Source organism: Pelodiscus sinensis, chromosome 22 (assembly GCF_052426305.1).
Source record: "Pelodiscus sinensis isolate ZL-2025 chromosome 22, ASM5242630v1, whole genome shotgun sequence".
Classification (NCBI taxonomy): Eukaryota; Metazoa; Chordata; order Testudines; family Trionychidae; genus Pelodiscus; species Pelodiscus sinensis.
In genome coordinates, this window is record NC_143073.1 from 10,340,651 (window position 1) to 10,363,264 (window position 22,614).

General features: G+C 42.0%; 1 protein-coding gene across 4 annotated transcripts in view; it reads left to right on the forward strand.

Annotated features, from left to right (window-relative positions):
* The first annotated feature begins 296 nt into the window (after positions 1 to 296).
* POGZ (pogo transposable element derived with ZNF domain) overlaps positions 297 to 22,614 on the forward strand; it is a 73,769-nt gene continuing 51,451 nt past the window's right edge. For 3 of the 4 annotated variants that reach the window (XM_075907458.2, XM_075907459.2, XM_006113947.5), the window contains exons 1-3: positions 297 to 557; positions 15,915 to 16,039; positions 17,496 to 17,654. In XM_075907458.2, coding sequence (XP_075763573.1) covers positions 15,916 to 16,039; positions 17,496 to 17,654 — 283 coding nt within the window. In that variant the 5' untranslated portion in view covers positions 297 to 557; position 15,915. The remainder of the gene's footprint in view (positions 558 to 15,914; positions 16,040 to 17,495; positions 17,655 to 22,614) is intronic. The other variant, XM_014568971.4, reaches the window with a different exon arrangement.

The following is a 22,614-nucleotide window of genomic DNA, read 5'->3' on the forward strand; positions in this document are numbered from 1 at the left end:
GTCCAAGCCTGGCAGACCTGCTCGCCATCAGGCCCTTCAAAGGCGGCGTTGGCTAGCCCTTGGGTCCCTCCCTCCCAATTCTCCCTATTCTCAGCTATTTCTGGACATGTGGGAGTGGGGTCAACCTAAGAAAAAAATCCCCTTCTGTAACCAGCCTCCCTCCCAGAGAATCCCCCCCAAAATTGTGCCTCAGACAAACTTCCCCATGACAAGGTAGGCTGCGCTTGGCTCCCAGTGATGTCACCCCAGTCAACCAATCAGAGGACAGCGTTGGAGCTGAGGAGGAAATGACGTCACCGTATCCCTCCGCCGGCCCGGTCTCCTTTTTGTGTGTGTGTGTGTGTGTCTGTTGGTTCTTTCTGTGTGTATCAACCTGCAGCTTTTTTTGGGGGGAAGGAGGGGCAAAAATACTGGGGGGGGAGCTCATGCAACCTACCCTCCCCTCCCGGCCATTTCTCCCTGTAAGAGGTTGTGTGGGGTGCGTATCACTTTAAGAGCGTGTGCGAGCGAGCCAAGCTCGTCTGAGGAGGCGGCGGCGGCGGGAGACGGAGAGAAAGGTGAGTTGGCGCGAGTCCGTTATGTGGAGGTGGGGGAGGCGGACGCTGCAGAATCAACCGGGGGGGGGGGCGATACGAAGGGGCGGGAGGAAGAGGTTCGTGGCGCGCGCGCACGACAAGAATGCGGGTGGCGGTGGCCGTTGGAACCGGTTCGAACCGCCCGGGTCTGGGAGCGGGTGGGGGTTGGTGGGGGGGGCAGCGCGCGCCGTACACAAAGCGGCCGCCAGACGCGCCGAGCGGGGAGGGAGGAGGGAGCGCGAGCTCCGGTGTGGGAGGGAGGGATCGGGGTTGCTGAGGGGAGGGGGGAGGAGCTGTTCCCGCTGGGCGGCGGAATATCTGCTCGCTCGCTCGCCCGCCTTCGCTGACTGGGGAGGCGGAGTGATCCGCATACCCCCTCCTCTCGCTGAGGGGGAGGAGTGAGGCGGCTTTGGCTGCTCCCTCCGCTTCACCTCCCTCCCTCGACTGGAGACGAACATAACGGGGTTAAACCCTGCACAGAGCAACCCCTGAGCTGTCGCAAAGTGCCTCCCACGCTACCCTCCTGCTGGGTGCCCGGCCCTGCGGGGAGCAGGATCGCATTTTTTCTGTCTCCTTGCTCCCACCCCTTTCCAAGGGCTGCTGCTGGGTGGGCGGCCATGTTGGGCACAGGGATTATTTTCTCTACCTTTCTTCCAAAGCAGCCACAGTAAATGGAAACTAGCCTGTTTTTACTCCTGTGGGAAAGGTGTTATCTCCATCCTCTTTCATGAAAATGAACGCGAGGGGGAGTCCACCTCATTGCCCATCTGAGAGTGAGGGGGGCTTTTGGCCTTCCTGCTGCTCCCCCCCCCGACCTCCACAGTGAGCCCCATTTTTTGCCTACACACCCCAATGATCCCTTTGGGCTGCCTGCTGCTCTCCTCAGAGAAAGGAGGAGTTGATCGGCATGGCTGTCACTCCCAGAGGGTACTACCTTAATGGGGGAGGGGGGAGTTGCCCTTGGCATACTTGCTGCTCCTAGGGCTGGATTAAGGGGGGGGGCCTAGCTGGGCAGTTGCCCGGGGCACCTGATGGCAGCTGTAAGGGGTGCTGTGTGCGTGGCGCCCCTTAGAGCTGCCATCAGACGCCACATGCCCGGGGCTGTGGGCCACACCGCCCCTTAGAGCTGCAATCAGGCGCTGCACACTCAATTGCAGCTGTACGGTGCGCCATGCGCCCGGGGGGCAGAGTCACACATGCATTGCATGCCCGCTGCCTGGGGCACAGAAATGGCTCAAGCTGGCCCTGGCTGCTCCCCAGAGTGGGTGGGAGTTTCCTTAGCGTGCCAGCAGCTTCTGTCTATGAGGTGAGTGTGACTTCCCTGTGCCTGACATCTCAGTGAACCTGGAGGTCCCCAGAACGTGCTTGCCATTCCTCCCAGTGCAAGGTGAAGCCATGGCTTCCCTGCTGCTTGGAGGGAGTGACTCCCCTTTTGCTTGCCTACTATTTTCCCCCTTTCAGAGTGGATGTCTGAGAAACATTGGACACCTGATATTAGGGCACTTTTTAACTTGCCCTCTGTTTACTCTGTTTTGCTGGGTTCTGGCATGAAGAATATGTGGGGATTAGGTACAGACATGAACATCCCATGTGCACCAACACCAAGCTCTCTGCTTTATGAACTTGGCAGCAGTTGCTATCACCAGTCTTCATCAAGTTAATTTTTCTCACAGGCCTGCTGCTCCTTTTGGGGGACATCCTGCAGGCATTTGAAACTAATGGCCCTTCTTCATTTCAAATCCTGCTATCCACTGTCTTTGTTTTTCCCCATATATACTTGCATGTGTGTATATATGGATGCATTGTTGGTATATATGAGCATCACAAATGCTCAGACTCTGGGTCCATATAACTAGACCCCTGAATCCACAAAGAGCCTTGTGGGGAAGGCAGGCTCCTCCTGCACAGTCATTTGCAAGATCAGTGCCAAAAGTGATGAGTATGTTACAAGAACTTGAAGCTCATGGGCAGGCCCAGTCTCCCAGGAAGATTCTCCCATACCCCGGATCTCTTCTATGAAAACCCAATATTATAATGCTAGTCTAGGTGCACATGTATAACAGAAAGCAAGTTAAACACGTTTTTTTCATTTGCAGTTCACAATGTAAGAGCAGATAATTTAACATGCAGTAATACATTTTAATTAATAGGTATTATGCACTGAAAAATCTTTAATAAAACATGTAGCATCCCAAAGTGATAACATTTGTAGACATTTTAATATACTCGCTAAAGCAGGGGTAGAGAACCTCAGGCGCAGGGGCAGGATGCAGTCCTGGCCCGTCTGGATCCAGCCCCTGGGGTTCAGGGCTCCCCCCAGCATTGGGGAGCCCATGCTGGTGCTTCAGTTCCCTTGCAATCCCCCCACAGGGCTGGAGCACATAAACTCTACTAGCTTGGGCCCCTCTAACCTCTGGGATGCAAGGGGAATGTGAGGAGCTTCCTCATCAGTCATGTTTTTTTTTTCTTTGCTTCTCACTTGTGTGTGGCCCCCGAATGATTTTTCTGTGGGTCAGCGGCCCCTGACCCAAAAAAGGTTCCCCACCCTTGCTTTAAAGTAATCCTGATAGCCAGTGAACTGAAATGAACCACCTCAGCCAATGAAAAATAAATTTGCCTTGCTCTAGACCAGAGGTGGGCAAGAGAGCCTCTGTGGGCCAGATCTGACCTGCGGATGGCCTGCCTCTCCTCCGCCCCCATGCCAATCGGCCTCCCCTGCCAGGGGTTGATGGCTCTTACAGTAAGCGCCTTGCAGGGCGAGCACAGAGAGTGAGAGATTTCGCCCCCCCCCCGATCAATCGGACTGGGAGCAGGGGAGTGCTCGGAGGGAGTGCACCTCCTGCCTTGCAAGGGGTGCGTGGTGCCACGAGTGAACTGCCAACTCACCGTAGGCACTGCACCACCCCGGGCAGGGCATGAGAGACTTCAGGCACTCCCCCAGCCCTGATTGATCTGAGGGCGGGGGGAGAGGGGAGTGTGTGAAGTCTCCTCCCACTAGTGGGTGGGTGCCTAGAGGGAACCTCCAGCTGTTGAGAACAGCTGGCAGTTTTCTCTAGGGGGGAAGTGGCAGCAAAGAACACACTCCCTCACCCCCGGCCAATCAGTCTGTAGGCGGGGGCGCATGAAAGTGTCCTGGCCCTGCCCCTTCCGGTGTGGTTTGGGGCCACTTCAAAAATTTGAAGTGGCTCTCCTAAAATTATTGCCCACCCCTACCCTAGGCTTGTTTGATTCTTATCTTAACAACTCTGTTCCCTGACTTATTTCATCTAAGGTGCTGTAAAATGATTAAAATACTCATATCAACAGTTAAAGCATCATAGAAAACTTCTTACTGATCCTTTGTTTTTCAACTAATACATAGTCTGATATAATTTTATATACAATATGCTGTCTTGGCATATTACGCCTTGAAGTCAGTGGGCATTTTGCCAGAGTAAAAATTGCAGGGTTTGTCTCAATAGCAGAGGAATGTGTCCTGTCCTAATCATGGGATTAATTTATTATGTTATTTAATTGTTGTCAACTATCATAGCTCTTGCAAAGATAAAATAAAATACGTTCCCTGTTGCTGAATGCTTACAATCAAAATAGGGGGATGACCCACAGAAGACAAGAAACAGGTTGACCGTTTAGATGATGGGAGTGTATGAGGGCAAGAAAGGAGGTTGGATAGAGAGAAGAGGGGTGCTTCGAGGAAAAAGGTCAACTGACTTTTGATACATTTATACATTCCATTTATATCTAGAATTTTCCTTGATAAAGAACCGTGTGAGGCATTAGGGTTTTCATTTTGTTTTTCAGGTGAGGGGGTTCCTTCTTAAAAACAATTATTTTGTTTTCAGGTCCACCTGATCTTGTTTTTTTAGTAAATGAATGAAAATGTAATTGGCCATTACATATTAATGCAGATTTTTTTTCATACTGAGAGAAAAACAGTAGAGTTGGGGGTGGGACTGAAATGTTAGCTGGGATATATTATAAGTGCTCTCATCTTAAGATTTTGGTAGCAAATCCAGACTGGTATAAAAAATCGTGCATCAGTTTCAGTGGCCCTGTGGGCATTTTTGTAGGCACAGAATCATCAGACCACAGGTGTGTGCTGGGCACCTGCTTCTGACATATTTCCTCTTCTGTCCCCGTCACAGAATGCTCCCTGGCTGAGAGCCTTAGCGAGGTTGCAAAAATCTCCTTTTGCCTGTTCTTTGTGTCCTTGCGCTAGTTCACCTTCGTTGGCATAAAGCTGTGATGTAGGGCCAATTGCCTTCAATGGATATTTTGTCTAAAACATGCAGATCTCAGTCCCTTATTATCACAGTAAAATTATCCTGCTATATTCCTTGGGGAGAAATAAATCTGGACTTGTAAATCAGGGTTCATAGGTGAGCCATGTTTTAGTATTATTTCCATAATGGACATTCACTCTGAAATTGCAAACAGTGGACTATGAGCATGATATCCCCATTGGAATCATTGCAGAGTTTTGTCTAAAAAATAAATTAAAAATACTATAGCCCAATATTTGCATAGATATCTGCCGTCATCATATGCCCTGTAAATTCACATGAAGTCAAGTGCTTCTGACCGTGTTCATTGTATTTGGGTATGTCTACATTGCATTCCTCTTTCGAGAGAGGAATGCAAATGCAGATGAACAAAATTGCAAATGAAGCGCGGATTTGAATTTCCCACGCTCCATCTGCATAATCGTGTCTGGCTGCTTTTTCGAAATACGCTATTTCGAAAAAAGAAACGCTGTCTAGACGTGGTTATTTCAAAAGAATACCCTCCCTTTGAAATTACCCTTTCTTTCGAAATAACCACGTCTAGACAGCATTTCTTTTTTCGAAATAGGGTATTTTGAAAAAGTGGCTGGACGCGATTATGCAGATGAAGCGTGAGAAATTCAAATTCGTGCTTCATTTGCAATTTTGTTCATCTGCATTTGCATTCCTCTCTCGAAAGAGGAATGCAGTGTAGACATACCCACAGTAAATAAAGTTTTTTTTTTTTAATTAAAATCCAAATTTGTGAGCATGTGTGGTGGTGAATGTTGTTTAAAATGGCATAATTTGCATTCTTAATTAATAATTTAATGGCGCTGAAAGGTCACAGACTGGAAATCTGTTTCCATTATGGTTTGATTCTATTTTTAATAATGAGGGTTTTATGTTTTGTGAGGCAGTATTAACTAGTTGTTGGAGTGGGCGGGGTCAGAAGGTCAAGCTCCTTGATTCTCCTTAATGCTTTTATATAATTGCTATATTTGATCCTGGGCAAGTCAATTCACATCTCCTTGCCTCAGTTTTCCCCATCTGTAAAATGATTATAAAAATATTTCCCTACTTCATTTGGATGTTGTGAGGATTATTCCAGAAATTACAATAATTAATTAAATGGCATTATTTATGTACAAAATTATGATTTAATTTTAAAATAAAATTGTTTTTTAACCATGTATATAGTAGGATGGAAATTCACTTGTGGTCTGATATTCTGCCCCAAGACTGCCTGTGTCAGAGATGATGTCATTATTTAGCAGAAAGTGGGCCATCAACTGTGGCCTAACTAGTGCTCATTTATGTAGATTTTTTTTAAATGATAAAGTTTTGTTAAAGCTTATGCACCAATAGCATGTCCTGTCATGCAGCTTTCAAGAACACTGTAGATGGAATCTTGAATTTGCAGTCAGTCCTTTAAAAAGTTTGAGGGAGATGGGAAAGAGGTATAACTTATTTTGTGTTCAGTAATATAGACTTGAGAGGGAAACAGTAAATACTGTAAATTAGATATTTCAGAGAACTACAGCTGTCTTATTCTACAGCTGTCATGTAGACTCCAGTACACACAGGTGCTTCTTCTGATAATGGAACACATTTAGGACCTGATTCTCTTAATTTACTTAGATCTGTATAAATCCCTACTAACTTCTTTGAAGTTAATAGAGTTATGCTAAGGTAAAACTTCTTAATTTATGGCCTTTTTTGGAGATAGGATTTGAATTAACTGAATTTTGTTTGGTGAGATACTTTTTGAAGGTTTAAAAATATCTCTTAATTTTTAAACCAAAATGAAAAACTTCTTCTTTCTAGATGTTTTGTCAAGCTTTCTGGAGAAAAATGGCAGTTCATAATTGTTACATTTTATATCTATCTAATTGTGCAGGATGGCAGTTCATTAATTAATAAATATAGTTGGCGCCTGGATCAGATGCAAAATTTAGGTTGAAATTAGAAGAGACAAGCAAGCTGCTTTTTGCTGCAACATGAGAAGAGTTAAAAAAAGACTTTTTTCAAATTTAGGGTGATCTATTTGGATGCAGATTCAATTTTTATTGCTGGCTCTGCATCAGTGAAGGTAGTTGTTTTAGCAGAATGTATAATCAAATGATAACCTTTTTAATTCAAGAGCATAATGACCATTGGCTTAATTATTTTTTTCCTTGTGGTAAAGATGAATATGAGCCATGTTTGTCCACATAAACCAAAGGGGCCATATTTTGTATTAGTGCCAATTCATTATGTATAATTAATAAACACTGGCTTTCAGCACCATAAAGGTCTCTTCCCACGTTTCAACTGACAGCAGAGAGAGATGTATCTAAAATGTTTTATTTCTTGTAGTATATTTAGCATTTTTTTTTTTTTGGCATCCATATTTGCAAGCAAGCAATCTGCCAGCTATGAGCTGAAAAGCTAAAAGTAGAGTATTTATCACTGGGATTAATCATTTTATTGAGCAAGGGCTTTTTACTTACAAAAAATATTCAAGATCAAAGCTATGAAAAACAAAGCTGCTACATTGTAGAAGAAAGAAGACATTTTCTTAGTTGAGTTGATATGAACAGATGAAATATCATGCACTTAATGCAAGTTAGTGTCAAAGGAAGCTTGTAGCTACAATCTCTTTAGTATTTTGTCTTGGTGTCTTTTGAATAATTATGAGGTGTTGAATTATGTATTCTTAATAATGTGTGGAAAGATTTCCTCAGTGTAATTTTAAACTGCATAGCTTTTACCTTACTGGATAGTAATGCCATGCATACTTTAGTTTACAGATCTGTCTGTCTTAAATATTTATAAAGTGCCCATCAATGTAATGTCTAGGCACTGTTGCTTATTTAATACAGAGTAATCTGACTCCAGACAAATGGTTACTGTTTTATGTGTCGCCATTCTTTTATCATCTCAGAGGAGCTTTATCCAAAAAAAATTGCATGAAATTCTTTTCTAGATGTTTCTAAGAGGATGGCTGTTTAAAATCATAAATATTCAGGGATTGGTTAATTAAGACAATGACCTACTAGAAACAAGCATAGACCTAGCTCATGTTTTTGGAATTCAAATGTAATATAAATTTGTACCAAATGAGAGAGAAAATGGCATTTAGGACAGATGGAATCTTATTTTCCCCACTATGCAGAGCTTAAAAGATGCTACAGAGACTTCTTTTGTTTTATTTGTCAGGATGTATTTCCTTATCCACAAATGGTTCTTGTTTTGAATGAGGGGCACTTTGGTCTTGTAGCTGATGCATTGGACGAGACTTTTAGAGACTTGGATTTTATTTCTGACTGTGCCAAAGACTTCTTGTGGAATATTTGGCAAGTCATTTTGAGCCTTAGCATTTTTAAACGGAGGAGAATATTTCCCTACTTCTGGGATTGTTGAGATAAATACACTAGTAATATTTCTGAAATACTCAGATACTATGGTGATGAGTGTTCTGTAGTGATACTTAAAGAATAGAAATCGAAGAGGTGATATAATTCAACAGAATAATTTACTTACGAAAAATAGTTTTTCCCTGGATTTGTTTCTAGTATTTATTTGACCATTATCAGACTTCATTTGTCGTATTTTCCCCTTGGTTACCAGGTTTTTTATTCACTGACTAAGCTTCTTTTAAGCATACATTTGTAAGAGTTCAGTGCACATATGTAATAACAGGATTACTGAACGGACATGTACTTAAACATATATGAAGGAATTTGGTTGTTCTAAATTGGAATAACTTGGCTGTAGGAGTATGTTATATTTATAAACTTTTTGTTCATTCTGGCAGGAGAAAAAAGAGTGAACAATTAGGGGGAACTGATCATTTTCCTTAATATGGAATCTCCTGGCAACAGCTACTAAATTCCCTTGCTTGTTATTTGCTAGATATGCAAGTAAAGCAGCAGTAGCCATTTTGTTGATGAATGTATACAATTTCGGATCCTCATTCTGTTCTTTTTCTTTTACATACCTCCTTGTGGAGTTATGACCTGTCTTTTGCATGTAATTTAACATACTTGTCTAGTGCTCCTGTATTCTATAAAGTAAACCATTATTTTCTTAAAAGAGAAAGAAATTAAGACCAAAAAAGCTCAAAATCATAAGTAGGTGTGATGAGTAAAGGCCCAGTCTGCAAAACCTTTAATTATTTGAATAATTCTTGTAAGACATGGCAGGCTATAGCAACCACCACAATTCCCCTGCTACCCAGGAGCCATAGGGCTCCTCACAACTGCTTCTCTCCTTGGGAAACCTTGTAAAGGAAATCTAGTCTCAATCCAGCACTTTTCTTGAACACTAAATTCATACAGTATTTTCAAAACTGTTGTATACTAACATGCAAATTATCTACTTAACTAATTTGAATAAAATGTCATGCACGGATCTGCACAAAACTTGGCATCTGTGTCCTTGATAATGAAAAATTATAATCCTGAAATGTTATCCTGTTCTTTAGATCTCCCCGTGCCCAATGGGATATGAACACTACATTTTATGCCAAGTGCCAGTTGGCATTTTGCACTTTTTTTTTCTTAAAAAAAAAAATGCTCACACAGATATATGCCATGTAAACTTCTCACAGTATGTAATGACAGTCTGTTTCGTATTAACAGATTTGTTTCAGGTTTAACGCCTATCAGTTTTGCAAAGAGTTGTTACTTCTGATTATATTTTTATATACAAGGGATGTTATATATCGGTTAATTGAATAGTTGAGTAACCTCATGAAATTTTAGTTAGTTGACTATTCTATTCTCCCCGGGGGCAGGGCTGGCAGCCTCTATACCAGAGATAGCACCGCGGGGTGCCAGTTGGGGGCTGGTCTGCGAGGGGAGCCAGTTTAAAAACCAGCTCCCCTTGTGGACCAGCTGCCTGTTGCTCTGTGCTGTTGCTTCTGAGAAAGAGGTAGCAGCATAGGGTGGCAGCAGTCCCTGTCTAGGGCAGGTCTGAGCTCCTGGACCCAATGAGAGCCAAAGCTGAGCTGGGCTGCCTGCCCAGCCGGCTCCTAATACACTTTAAATGCAGAGCTGCAGCAAGGGTAGGTACTGGACCAGTTGCAAGTCAGGACAGAGCCAGGCTGCTGACTAGCCTGCTAAAAAATTTACTGGCAGGGAGAGGGGGCAAGTGAAATGCATGTAGTCTATAGCATTAACCTATAAGCTTTTGCTTATTGGTTAATTGGATAATCCACTTTACTATTCCATCCCTATTATATATGTGTAAACATATGTTTTAAGAATGATAAAAGAAAGCTATTCAGAGGATGCACACACCCCTAGTCATTGTGCAACAGCTTGTCTCCTTCAGCACCCTGCCATCACACAGACAGAAAATGGGGAGAAACAGGGACACTGCTATTCTGAATAAAACTGTATATGACCTAGTTAAGCTTCTAATCAGGTCCATAAACTAATATTAAAAGATAAAATGGTTCAGTACTTTCCCCAAGTTGATTTTCATGCTTAACCATATACCACTATGTTGCCCTAACAACCTAACTCTCTTGAATTTCTCTGGTTTTTTTAATGTATCAATAGAAGATTTGTTGTATCCCATAGCTCAGTGTTTCCTTGTGTATAGTCTAGGCTTCAGTTCTGCAAACATTTGTGTATAACTTCACTCATCTGACTTTTATGGAGTTGGTTCAAATGCTTACTACTCAATCTTTAAAAAAAAAAAAAGTCCCAATCAAGTCAGTATTGTTACTCCTTTTTTACTCATGTAGCCAAATTTCAGGGTTCTGAGGGTTGTCTCTTTTAGGAGAAATTGATGTTGAAGTCAGGTATCTTTGATCTGATTTTAAATGCACTTTGTTACTTCAGAGAGTGTCTGCTTAGACACTTTGGCTGTGTCTACACTGGCATGAATTTCCGGAAATTCTTAAAACGGAATACTATTCTGTTTTCAGTTTTTCCGGAAAAGGAGCGTCTACATTGGCAGGCTGCTTTTCCGGAAAAGTCCTTTTTCTGGAAAAGCGTCTGTGGCCAATGTAGACGCGCTTTTCCGGAAAAGACTACTGGGCTGTCTACACTGGCCCTTTTCTGGAACAGTGTTCTGGAATAAGGACTTATGCCCGAGCGGGAGCAGAATAGTTTTTCCGGAATAGCGGCTGATTTTGTACAGTATAGCATTGTTGCTTTTCCGGAAATTCAAGGGCCAGTGTAGACAGCTCGCAGCTTATTCCGGAAAAGCGGCTGATTTTCCGGAATAAGTGGCCCAGTGTAGACACAGCCTTTCAGTACCTACTGCAATGCTCAATTCCTGCATTTATCAGCCCAAGAAGACCTCGGAGCCAGCATTTTCCAGTCACTGTCCAGGCTTGCCATGCTGCTCCAACTTACAAGTGATGGTTTCCATTGTTTCAGTCAATAGTAAACAAAGGATCGTTTAGCCCAGGCATGTCCAAAGTCCGGCCCGCGGGCCAATTGCGGCCCATGTTCCGGTTTAATACGGCCCCACAGGTAATTTGGCAATATCTATCTTTTAAGGCCCCCAACGAATCCATATGTATTGAGATGAATACATTGTAAATCTCAGTTAATGTCAGTTGGTCTAAATCAGTTATAAATTTATTTGGACACAACATGTATACTTGGTGTTATGTTCCTGTTCATATTTTTTGAACTTAAAAGTTGACAGACAACCTTTATTACCAATAATATGTAATGTACTTTACAATGTTCCTGACATATATTTCAGTTTACTGGATTTTTTTTTCATCTGGCCTTCAGATATGAAAGGCAGAGTGATTTAACACCTGTTTAGATTTGTCATCCATGTGACGAAATGAAAAGTATGCCGTTTGCAATAAACTTTGCATAAAATAGTTAATTTGCATTTAATTTTAATGGTTCAAAGAATGTCAGGCAAAATGGTCAGCCCTCACGCATGTTCACTTCATCAAATCTGGCCCTCTTTGGAAAAAAGTTTGGACTCCCCTGGTTTAGCCCAAATGGAGTGTTTAGTACACCCATTGACCCCAGCCAGGTCTGTGATCCATCAATACCACCCAGCAAACAGATACTCATAAGCAATCATGGCTGAGTATTTGGATGCATTAAAAGCCATTCTTGTTTAGACAATTATTTTAGACTGAGTTAAGGCCTGAGATACTTTTGTTTGGTTAGAACTTTATTTGTTTTTAATAGTAAAATGACTGTAGCTTGCTGATCTGACTTCCATTTACAGTTTAGTTCCACTATGATTGCTTAATAGATGTATATTGTATACAATTGAAATTGCCTTACAACAACAAGCTAATGAAAATCTAGATTTGTATTTAAGCATTCTGGTCAGCTCTGTTTCCGTGGCTATTGATAACACATATTGTCTGTAAATGAGCTAGATTATTTTTTTGCTTGTCTTTTATTGTCAACTGTTTACTTTGGCCAATCTGTCTCAAAATGTTTCTCATCAGATTTAATGGCTGTCAAATGGTAGTAGAGATGACAAAATGCAATCACAACAGTCTCCTCTTCCACCAAAACATAATCAAAAGGAGAAAAATTCTTTCTGAAAGTGTGAAGTCTCATTTAGCTATGCTACATAACTGCCACTTCTTTTGCTTTCAGCCCTTGATAGGTTACATCAATACAACAGTCTTGTAGATTAGGAAATAAATTTTCACGGTAACCTATAAAATCTCTAGTTTATTTTTTAACAAATGCAATACAGTTCTTGAAATAACTAGTCTGTGTCAAAGATTTATCTAACTTAGGCCATGTCTACACTACCACTTATGTCAACAAAACTAATGTCAGGGATTTGACACTCCCTCACTCAAGCAGTATGAATTTTGCCAGCATAAGTGTAGTGTGCATAGTGCTGTGGCAGTGGAAGAGCTTCTCCCACTGACTCCGCTTGTTGAAGTGGTTTAATTATGTTAATGGGGGAGCGCTCTTACTAGCAGCAGCTCCAGGAGCAATTTTATAGCTGTACAGCTACAGCTGTAGACTTGGCCTAAACATGCTATTCAATTAATTGATTTTTTGGGGGTGAGCCACATGTTAAGATGAAGCTCAGAAACTGCTAATTCCTCCTCTGTGAAACAGTGCAGAGTTAGTTCTACAAAAAAGATGCTTTCATTTTCTCTGGCCCAATTGCTTGAGTGGTATCAAAGTAGAAAGCCTTATTGGAGTCCTATATGTAGAACTGAATGGGGATGTTAAATTTAGATGAATTGGGTAATTGAATAGTCGATGCAATTTGCATCAACTATTCAGTTAGTTGATAAGGGCACCTCCAACTCTGAAGTGAAGCAGCAGCTACAGGGCTGTTGCTACACTTCAAAGGTGAAAGCGCTGCAGGGAGCACGGGACCAGAGGGGGACTCAAGCAGTCTCACTCTGGCCCCGTGCTCCCTGCAGCATTTCAAAACAGCATCGCATGGAGCCCAGGGTCAGCTGGGGACTTTGAGTCCCCAGCTGACCTGGGCGCTATGTGGCACTGATGCTTTGAAATGCTGCGTGCAACCCCCAGCTGGCCCTGGTCTGGTCCTGGGCTGCATGCGGCGCTGCTGCTTTGAAGCACCCCCTCCTTTTCCCCCTGTCACCCCCCTTGCTGCCTCTTTCTGATAGAGCGGGCCTGGGCAAAATATGGCCCGCCAAGCCATTAGATCCGGTCCGCAGACGCAGCAGGGAGCCTCAGGCAGGCTCCCCAGTTTGCCCCGCACGCCATGCAAAAATGCAGTTGGCAGGGCTCTGTTTCTGTTTTAAAACTGGAGGGCGGGGGGGGGGGGAGTTTTAGGAGCTACCCTGCCCCCAGCATATTCCCATAGTCCAGTTTCTGTCAGAAACCGGCCAATAGGAGCTGCTTGTTGGAATAACTGGCAGCTAAAAAGAATCCCGCCCCCTCTCCTGGGCTCAGTTATTCATGATCCACATGGCCCAGCAAGCAGGCAGGCAGCCTGGGAAACATTTTAAGCTCAGCAGGTGGACAGGCTAGATTGGCAGCTGGCAAGTAAGTCTCTGGGCTACAGCCTGCTTCTGGCACCCAAGCCCTTTCCTGCCTCAGTTCTCTGCTCCCTCCCCACTCAACATACCCAAACCCTCTTACACCCAGACCCCTCTCAGATCTGGCACCCCAATCTCCTGCCCCAGATCACAATCCCCTCCTACCCTAGGTCACATCCCAAACCCCTGCACTCCACTCCCCTACCCTAGGTCACAACTGCCTGATTCATCCCAACTCCCTCCCAGACTCCAGTCTCCCTCCTACACCCCAATCCCTTACCCCAAGCTCCCTTCTACACCCAACTCCATCCCAGACCCTGTATCTCCTCCATTAATATCATGGAAGTGTGTGGCCCTTGACCACTTTCCAAAATCTTGGCCTCCCGTCAAAAATTATTGCCCACCCCTGTGATAGAGGTAGCAAGGAGGGGGGAGCGACTAGTTGACCAGTGTGTCCACTAATAGTCAACTAGTCATTCACATCCCTAGAACTGAACAGTAATAATGAAACCCAGCTTTTTAGAGGCCTAATCCTGACACTTGTCTTGCCTTCTAAGCAGAGATATTTATTATAACTCTAGAGGTTAATATCAAAAACTGTAAAACCATTTCCATCTTGTTTTAATACTGGTTTGATAGTCTAAATGTTTAGTTAACAAGCTTAAAATGTACAATCTGTAGTATTAGCATTGTACTCCTATATGCCACTAAATTAAATATAACCACACAGGAGAAAGATGTGGATGTTGTTGTAGACATCTGAGTAAGAACTTCTCTCTGATGGCCAGTGCTGGTCAAAAAGCAAACAAACTATTTGGATGAACACTCCATGGTACATCTTCAGCTATACTCTGTAATCAATTCTGGTCACCCTATCTCAAAAAGATGTAGAAGAAATTGGAACTCAGAGAAGAGTGACAAAAATTATTAGCGTGAATGAGAACGCGCCACATGAGGAGAGATTGAAATGGTTGGGATTGTTTAATTCAGACAAAATATAGATAAGAGGAAACATGATAGAGGTATAGAAAATAATGAGTGGTGCAGAGAAGATGAATTAGGCATTTCTGTTTGAATCTCATAGTATAAAATCATTCAGTGAATTGGAAAGACAGTTATTACAAGACTGATAACAGGTAATCTACTTTTTCAAAACTACCTTATAATCAACATGTGGAACTCTTTGCTTACAAGAAAGCCTGCTGGGGACAGAGATGCTATAGGAGGAGCCTGTCAGGGAATTAGTGGTTGTGAAAGTCTGCTAGTGGGGAGCTGGAAAGGACTGTGGGCAGCAATGGGGGGAAATTGGGGATGAGAGGCCCACATTTTTGTGTTTGCATTTAAAATCGAAGTGTTCAGCCTGCAGTTGTTACACACATACTGTGTGATAAAGGAGTGCTCAAAAACAGTAGACCAAAATAATTATTTTGTAAATCTCCTGATTTAAAAAAAAAATTGATTTTGGGGATTCTGGGTCTCGATTTTTGAACTTTCAGGATTGGCTGCATAGGTGTTGACTCCACAAGTCTTCTGGGCCTGAGAGCACCCACCACAGAAAAAAATAGTGCTCAGCTATCTGCAGCCCTGTTGATCAACTCCTCCTCATCCCTGCCAACACCTCTGCCGGCTGTGATCAGCTATTCAGCGGCATGCAGGAGGCACTGTATAGGAAAAGGAAGGATTTAGGGCAGGAAGAGATTGAATGGGGTGGGAAGAGGCGGGGTGGGTGTTAAGGCTTGGGGAAAGGGTCGAAATAGGAACAGAGCATAAGGCACCCCCTGGGAACTGATGATGTCAGAACTTCTGGTTGACAATACTGAAACAGAAAAATAAAGATTTGATATTCTGATGTTTTAAGGTAAAATCAATTTTTCTTTTTGAAATGGGAACAAACATCCATTTTGAGTGGTATGTGAATTACTTTTTCTTTCTTGTTTTAAAATTTAATTTGTAGTTCCAAGTTTCACATTTTTTTTCCTCTACTCCAGTGAAAAAATAATGGACATTACTACTGGATCTGGAATTAGGATTCTTTGTCTTATGAGACTTTTGCTGTTTGCCGAAACCTAGTTTTCACAACACCCGATAAAGGTCTTTCCTCTCTCCCTTTTACAGGATGGCAGACACCGACCTTTTTATGGAATGTGAGGAGGAGGAGCTGGAGCCATGGCAGAAAATCAGTGATGTGATTGAAGATTCAGTTGTTGAAGATTATAATTCAGTTGATAAAACTGCCACAGGTAATAAGCTATTTTAGCATAGAGCTATGTAATATGCGGATGTTATGTAGCATATTATTTATTCTTAAAGGGAAACTACAATGATTAGTTATGTTCTGTTCAGTAAATACTTAGTTGTTAAAAAATAAATATATTAAAACATTAATTTTCTGCACAATTAGAAATTCCTGTTATGTAACGATGAACAGAGGTTTCGTATGGCTCTGCAGGAGCAGTACTGGTGATTAGAGATGTTCAATTGCAATTGATCAGCTAATCGAGTAGTTGATGGAATTTCCAGCTGGGCTGCCGTGAACAGGGGCTGCTGGATCCAGTGCGAGCTTATGCGGGTCCAGGACTGCTGTGCCTCTGCTTTTTAAACGTAGTAAGAGCTGCCGGGTTCTTACTACTTTGAAAAATGAAGAGGTGCAGCAGTCACGGAGCGAGCCTCCCCTTATTGACTAATTGTGTAGTTGATACAAAATACCCTTTCCTTAACATCCTTACTAAATGTTAATATTCCAATCTAGGTCTTGCATAAGAATGATGAATCATAAATATGAACAACATGTTATGAACATGTGTATGAAGTAATACATATTGAAATTGGGTAATCATCACTAGATGATAATTGATTTAAAATTCAAGAGTAGATGTAACATGAATAAAATAAAAAAAGTATTTATTCACTATTCTGGTTCATCCAGAATTTTTGAGTCTGGTGTGGGTTGTGGAGTTTTTAAGTCCTTTCCTAGTTGTGTGGGTTGGTGGATCAAACTAGCCTATTTAATAAATTAGTCTGTTGTTTGACCATTTGAATTGTTTTTTCTTGTCCTTTTGGCTAAGATGAAAAAATAGGGGTAGTTGGCTTCTTCCATCTTTAACTATTGTGAACCTAAGTTCTTATCCTGTTATATGGTGCTCTGGAGGTGTTCTTGGCAGCTAATTTTTTTACTTCTTTGGACTATTTGCTTGTTGTATCTTGTTGGCATTGGAAATTTGGGAAAGAATTCAAAACCGGTGGCTTTAACAAGAAACCTCAATTTAGTAGATGCTGGGTATATGTTGATAGGTGAGTAGGATAATAAGGTAGTGCCTCCCACAGGAAGGGTGCAGTTCTGCCACTTCTGGTGCTACCTGCTTCTTCATGCTCTTTTTGCGAAAGCAAAACTAGAGGGAGATTTTTGTGGCAGGCAGAGTGGCATTAGCAAGGAGAAAATTATTCACTAGGGGATGGAGAATAATCTATGTAAGCAAATAAGTAACAATGGCCTTGAATGGGTCAAATGACTTTTCTTGCTTATGTTGCTTGGCAGGAAATACTGGGATAAGAAAATAGGATACGTGAAACTACAAATTTTACTTCATGTAATGCAATAGCAGTATGCTCAAGTAGCATGCTGTTATGGCATCTCTGCAAACACTAGTGTCTGCGTATTATTTTTGTAAATGTGACTATGAAATTCCTTTCTGGCAGTTTCAGTGAGTCTGCAGCCTGTTTCTGCCCCTCTGCCGATTGTTGCCCATGCATCCATAGGAGGTAATCTTTCTACAGCTACATCGGTCAGTAGCAGTGGGGCTCAAAATAGTGACAGTGCTAAGAAGACACTAGTGACACTGTTTGCAAACAACAATGGTAAGCAGAAATGCTTTCAATATTATGGTTGTGGGTGATGGGGTACTGTTAGGCCACAATAGTAGCTATACACTCTTCTGCTTGTGATACTGTGAGAATTTACAAGATAATTTTAGAAATGGATCAAGTTAGTACTTGGATGGGAGACATCTTTTTAAAACTGAATATTCTGTAGGAAGTGGAGTAGATGCTTCTCTTTTCTCTAATTCAGTATTGAATCCAGTGCCACAGCATGTTAAAGAAAACTGCTGTTGCGAGTGATACAGTCTTTCAAACATGGTATAAAAAGTCTTGACCACTTGCCCTAGTTTAATGTGTCTACTCTTGCAAAAACCAACACTGGCTCTTTAGTGACCACATTAGCCAAATTTGAATAATACCGTTTCCTCGAACTTTTCAAGCTGTTTCAGTTGGATAATGGTATTCTTCACTTCCTAACCTGAAATTGTCTGAATATGCATGTAAGCAGCTGCTTTGTTTAATTTTAGAAGTGGCTAAAATGATTTCTCTGTATAGTTTGTATTTCAATGCATTACTTAATAAAAAGTGTTAGGATCCTTTTGGATTAAAGGGGCTGTATAAATGTGAGATTTTTCTTATTCAGTGCTCAACAAAATCTACTGAAAAATAATCTAATACCAAGCTTTTATAGAAAAATTGATCATATGTGCAGGGAACAGGCCAGGTGCTATAAGTTTGAAGTAGTAATTGAAAAAATACCATATATATTTAATAATTACTATATAGCATCTTCATGATAAATAATTAGTAGTTTTAATGATAAGGGGAGATTGATTTAAGGCATCTTCCAATCACAAAAAAACAAAACAAATCCCTGTGGTACTGTCATGCTTGTTACATGCTAAAAACTAAAGCTTAAGGGTTACTGATTGATATAGAAATCAATCAGTAACCTTTATGGTTTAGTTTCAGATATCTACTATATAGATACAGATATCTACTATATATATTATTATATACTATTATATCTACCATTGAATAATCACGTAACCGTTAAGATTTGGTGCATTTACATGATTATTGAATTAAGCAATATCTAATATCCCTATTAGCAGTATCACCTCCTACAATAACCTTGCGATTCTCAGTTCCCTCCCCATACTCCTTGTTGGGTCAAGACTCCTACAACAGGGGTGGGGAAGATGTTTTGGGACCTATAGTCAACACTGGATGCACTAAAGAGTGAATTTGAGGACTTACAAAATTTTTTGGCCAGCATTTGTCCTAAAAAGTAAGATGGTCACTACAGAATTCTGAAACAGTGTCTTTTAACTAAAGAACTGTGTGAGATGGAAATACTCTAAAGAATCATGGTGGGGAGCTTAACAGGTTCCCAAATGCATGGAATGTATAACAATCAGATGTTCTGATATGGAAATATATAAGGTCATTGTCATGGTTTTGTGCTGGAGTGTGAGTTTGATGAAGTTGGTTTATATATTGTTTTTGGTATCTTTTTGAGATGGAAGTAAAAGTCTTGTGGAGTGTTGGAGAGCATTATTGAGTGCTATAGGCAGGGCTCGACAAACCGCTGAATTTACTCGCCCATGGCGAGTAGATTTCAGCCGGTCGCTCCGTGCACCCCATTTACCGGTGCTTCGCGCATGTGCGGGGCTGGCGAGTAGCTCTCACCGGGGTTTGTCAAGCCCTGGCTATAGGCAATATGAAAGTGGAAAGGAATGCACAAATCTTAACTTATTTCCATTATTTTAAGATTTTGAATGGATGGAATGTGTCCTTTCACAACCTAAATTGCTACTAAACTTAGTTTTTTGGTTGTTCTGATGGTGTTTTTTTTGTTGTTGTTGATACTAATATCTGTTTAAATGCTTTACAATCCCTTGATATGAACGGAGCTATAGCAACTTGACTATATTCTATATCTCTCTAGAACCCATTAGTTTACATCCATTAGGCTACATTCTCCTTTTGGTTGCTGTGATACTTCTCTATTAATATAAGGTGGATTACACTGGTACAACAGTGCAAAACATGGCTGATCAGCTTTTCAGACCAATAAGAATAAAATTCTTTGGTTGTGAACGTGGACTTTTTTTTTTTTTGTTTTGTTTTTGTTTTGAGAGCAGTGGTGTTGTTTGAGCTGATGCCATCTCTTCCTATGTAACTTTGACTCACAGGGGAATCCCTTTAGGCTTGCTGCCAGCAGGGACTGAAGTGGCACAATGCCATAGGGACACCTGTCACCTCTACAATCCCTGCAGTACCTACTGGCCCAGTAATTGTGAGGGTCAAATCCTGTTTTAAACTTCAGACTATACTGAAGGCTTAAGAAACAAGCTATGTTTGGAACCATTCCAGCTTTCAGCATTTAGGTTTTTTACATTCATAGGTTGTTTTGTTGCATTTTAAAGACTCATTAAAAAGACTTTAAACTTAGAATTGCAAGAGTCCATTAAGGCTTTATCTACACTTACTTGGAAATCAATACTTCAGAAATCGATTGTCCAGTGTTTGACTTAGCAGGTCTAGTAAAAGACCTAAACTAATGTCAGTCACGCACCCCTAAGTGACATAGGTTTTGTTGGCATACGTGATAATGTGCACAGCACTGTGTCGGTGGGAGAGCTCCTTTCTGTCAGCATAGAGCAGCAACATGATCAATCTTACAATGACACAGCTATATCAGTACGGCTTTAGATGTAGACTACTTCTCTTTCAGAAGGAGAAGGACTTAATGGAGTGGACAGCAGTAATTTTGTGTGTCCATGAATCAAATAACAGAATTGCAGAAGCTAAAGCTGGCAATATTTGTTGATTCACCTAGTTCATTTCCCTGATGGAGCAGAATTTTTCCCTACTGTTCTGTTTTAAATATTTGAAGTAATTGCAGGCTTCTATCACTTTTCTTGGGGAGTTTTCATAAAAAACATCTTTTAAATTGGTATGCAGTCCACATGTTCACTGTCTTTATTTCCTTCAGTTATTCCTACTTATACCACTGTGCAAAACCCTAAATAATTCTTGGTGTTTACATAAATAGCTAGAAGGTCCAGTATTTGTCTGCCAGCTTTGAATGGTGTTTTCCTTTTTTTTTTTTTAATATAGCAATACTTTTTTGAAAATATGGTAGGTATCTATCTTCCACATTAGATTGACAGTTTTGACTCAGTAACTTCACTGTCAAATAAAAATACAATTTATATTCCTGTAGTACTTTTCACCTAAGACACAAGGTGCTTTACACATTGAAGATATTGAAATAGCATAAGGGAATATTTTGTCCATCTTTAATACATGTCAACAGATTGGCAAGATACAGCAACATGATATAACAGTGTGAGAGAGAATACTATATCCAGTTAAAACTACAAGGGGAATTTAGATAGACAGATTATAATTTCCTTTGAGTGATTGTCCACACACATTAGACTCTTGCTTGGCACCCCCACACTCACACATACTCAGTGAACACTCTTGCAAAGTCTTCATCTTCCCTAGATAAGGCAGTGAATTCGCCCATGTTGGCCTCAGTTGATTAAGTCTAAGGTATTCCAAGACCTGATAAAATATATGGCAGAAACCCAGATGTACCACTGAATTGATCTGAAAAGAAAGCATAAATTTGGATATTCTAGTTCTTGACGAATTCAACGGTGACTACACTCTTCAGGCATATATATTCCAACCCCAAAGAGTAAGCAGTTATCCTAGAGCCATATAGCACTCTTTCATATAGCACTATGCTATCCATATTACAGCTGGCCACAGAGGACCTTGGAGGTGCTAAGGAACAGACAGATAATATTATAAATGATTCTCTTTTGCCCCACAGTCTTGGGTTTCCACAAGGTAGCATTTTTTATGCACATTGCTGAGGATGAATAGTGTAGTCTGATGGGTTTTTTTTATGTTCAAGGACATTTATCAAGATTTTGATGGTGTATGAAAGGAGAAAGGCTGGACCTTAATTCCCTTACTTCAACAGGCAGGCTGCTAAATGGTCAGAGGAACACCACTGGATTCTGGTTAATAGGCGTATTAGATAGCGTGTAATTGAAAAGTCGTGTAACCGCATCAAAATGTAGTGGTTACATGACTATTTGATAGCCCTTGTGGGGCAGGGCTGGCAGCCACTGTGCTCCCAGTCCCATTCCTGGGGAGCCCGTTGACACCCCTTGCTGCTGCCTCTCTATCAGAGGCAGCAGTGCAGGGTGGCAGGCAGGAGCTGGTCCATGAGGGGAGCCTCTTTAAGAACTAGCTACCTGCGCAGACTGGCTCCCGCCTGCCACCCTGCAGCCTCTGGTACAGAGTCAGCAGCGTGGGGTGGCAGCAGCCCCTGTCTGCAGGGCTCTTGTGCTCTCCGTGAACAGAGGCTGCTCCACAGCAGAAGCTTCTGTCTGTAGGGGGAGCTGGAGCAGCCTCTGTCCACGGGGAGCTTGGACCCCCTGTGGACAGGGACTGCTGCCACAGAGCCTCCCCTGCCTCCACACTGTTGTCTCTGATAGAGGCAGCAGCGAGGGGTGCTGCACAGAGCGGATGCTGAGGGGAACTGGCTTTTAAGCTGTCTATCCTGCCCCTCCACCCACCCGTTGTTTCTGTAGGAAGCAGCAAGGGGGGGGGTGCAGGTGGGTCTGCGGAGCTGGAACACATGGAAAGGTGGCTTAAAAGCTGTCTCCTAGAGTGTATCGGCTTCCACCTGCCCCCCTCACCCTCTGCGCTGCTGCCTTTCGATCAGAAGCAGCAGTGTGGAGATAGGCGGGCCCTGGCTCCCTTTTCCCCCTCCCTTGTTGCCTCTAATACAGAGATGGGGGGTGGGGGGGGAGGAGGATGTGCGAAGTTGACAGTAGTAACCTAAAAGCCCAGGCTGCATGCAGTAGGGATGTAATAGTGTAGTTGATTAACTGATTAGCATTAACCTAAAAGCTTTTGCTTTAGACTACACACATTTCCCTCCTCCTCACAACCAGTAAATTTTTTT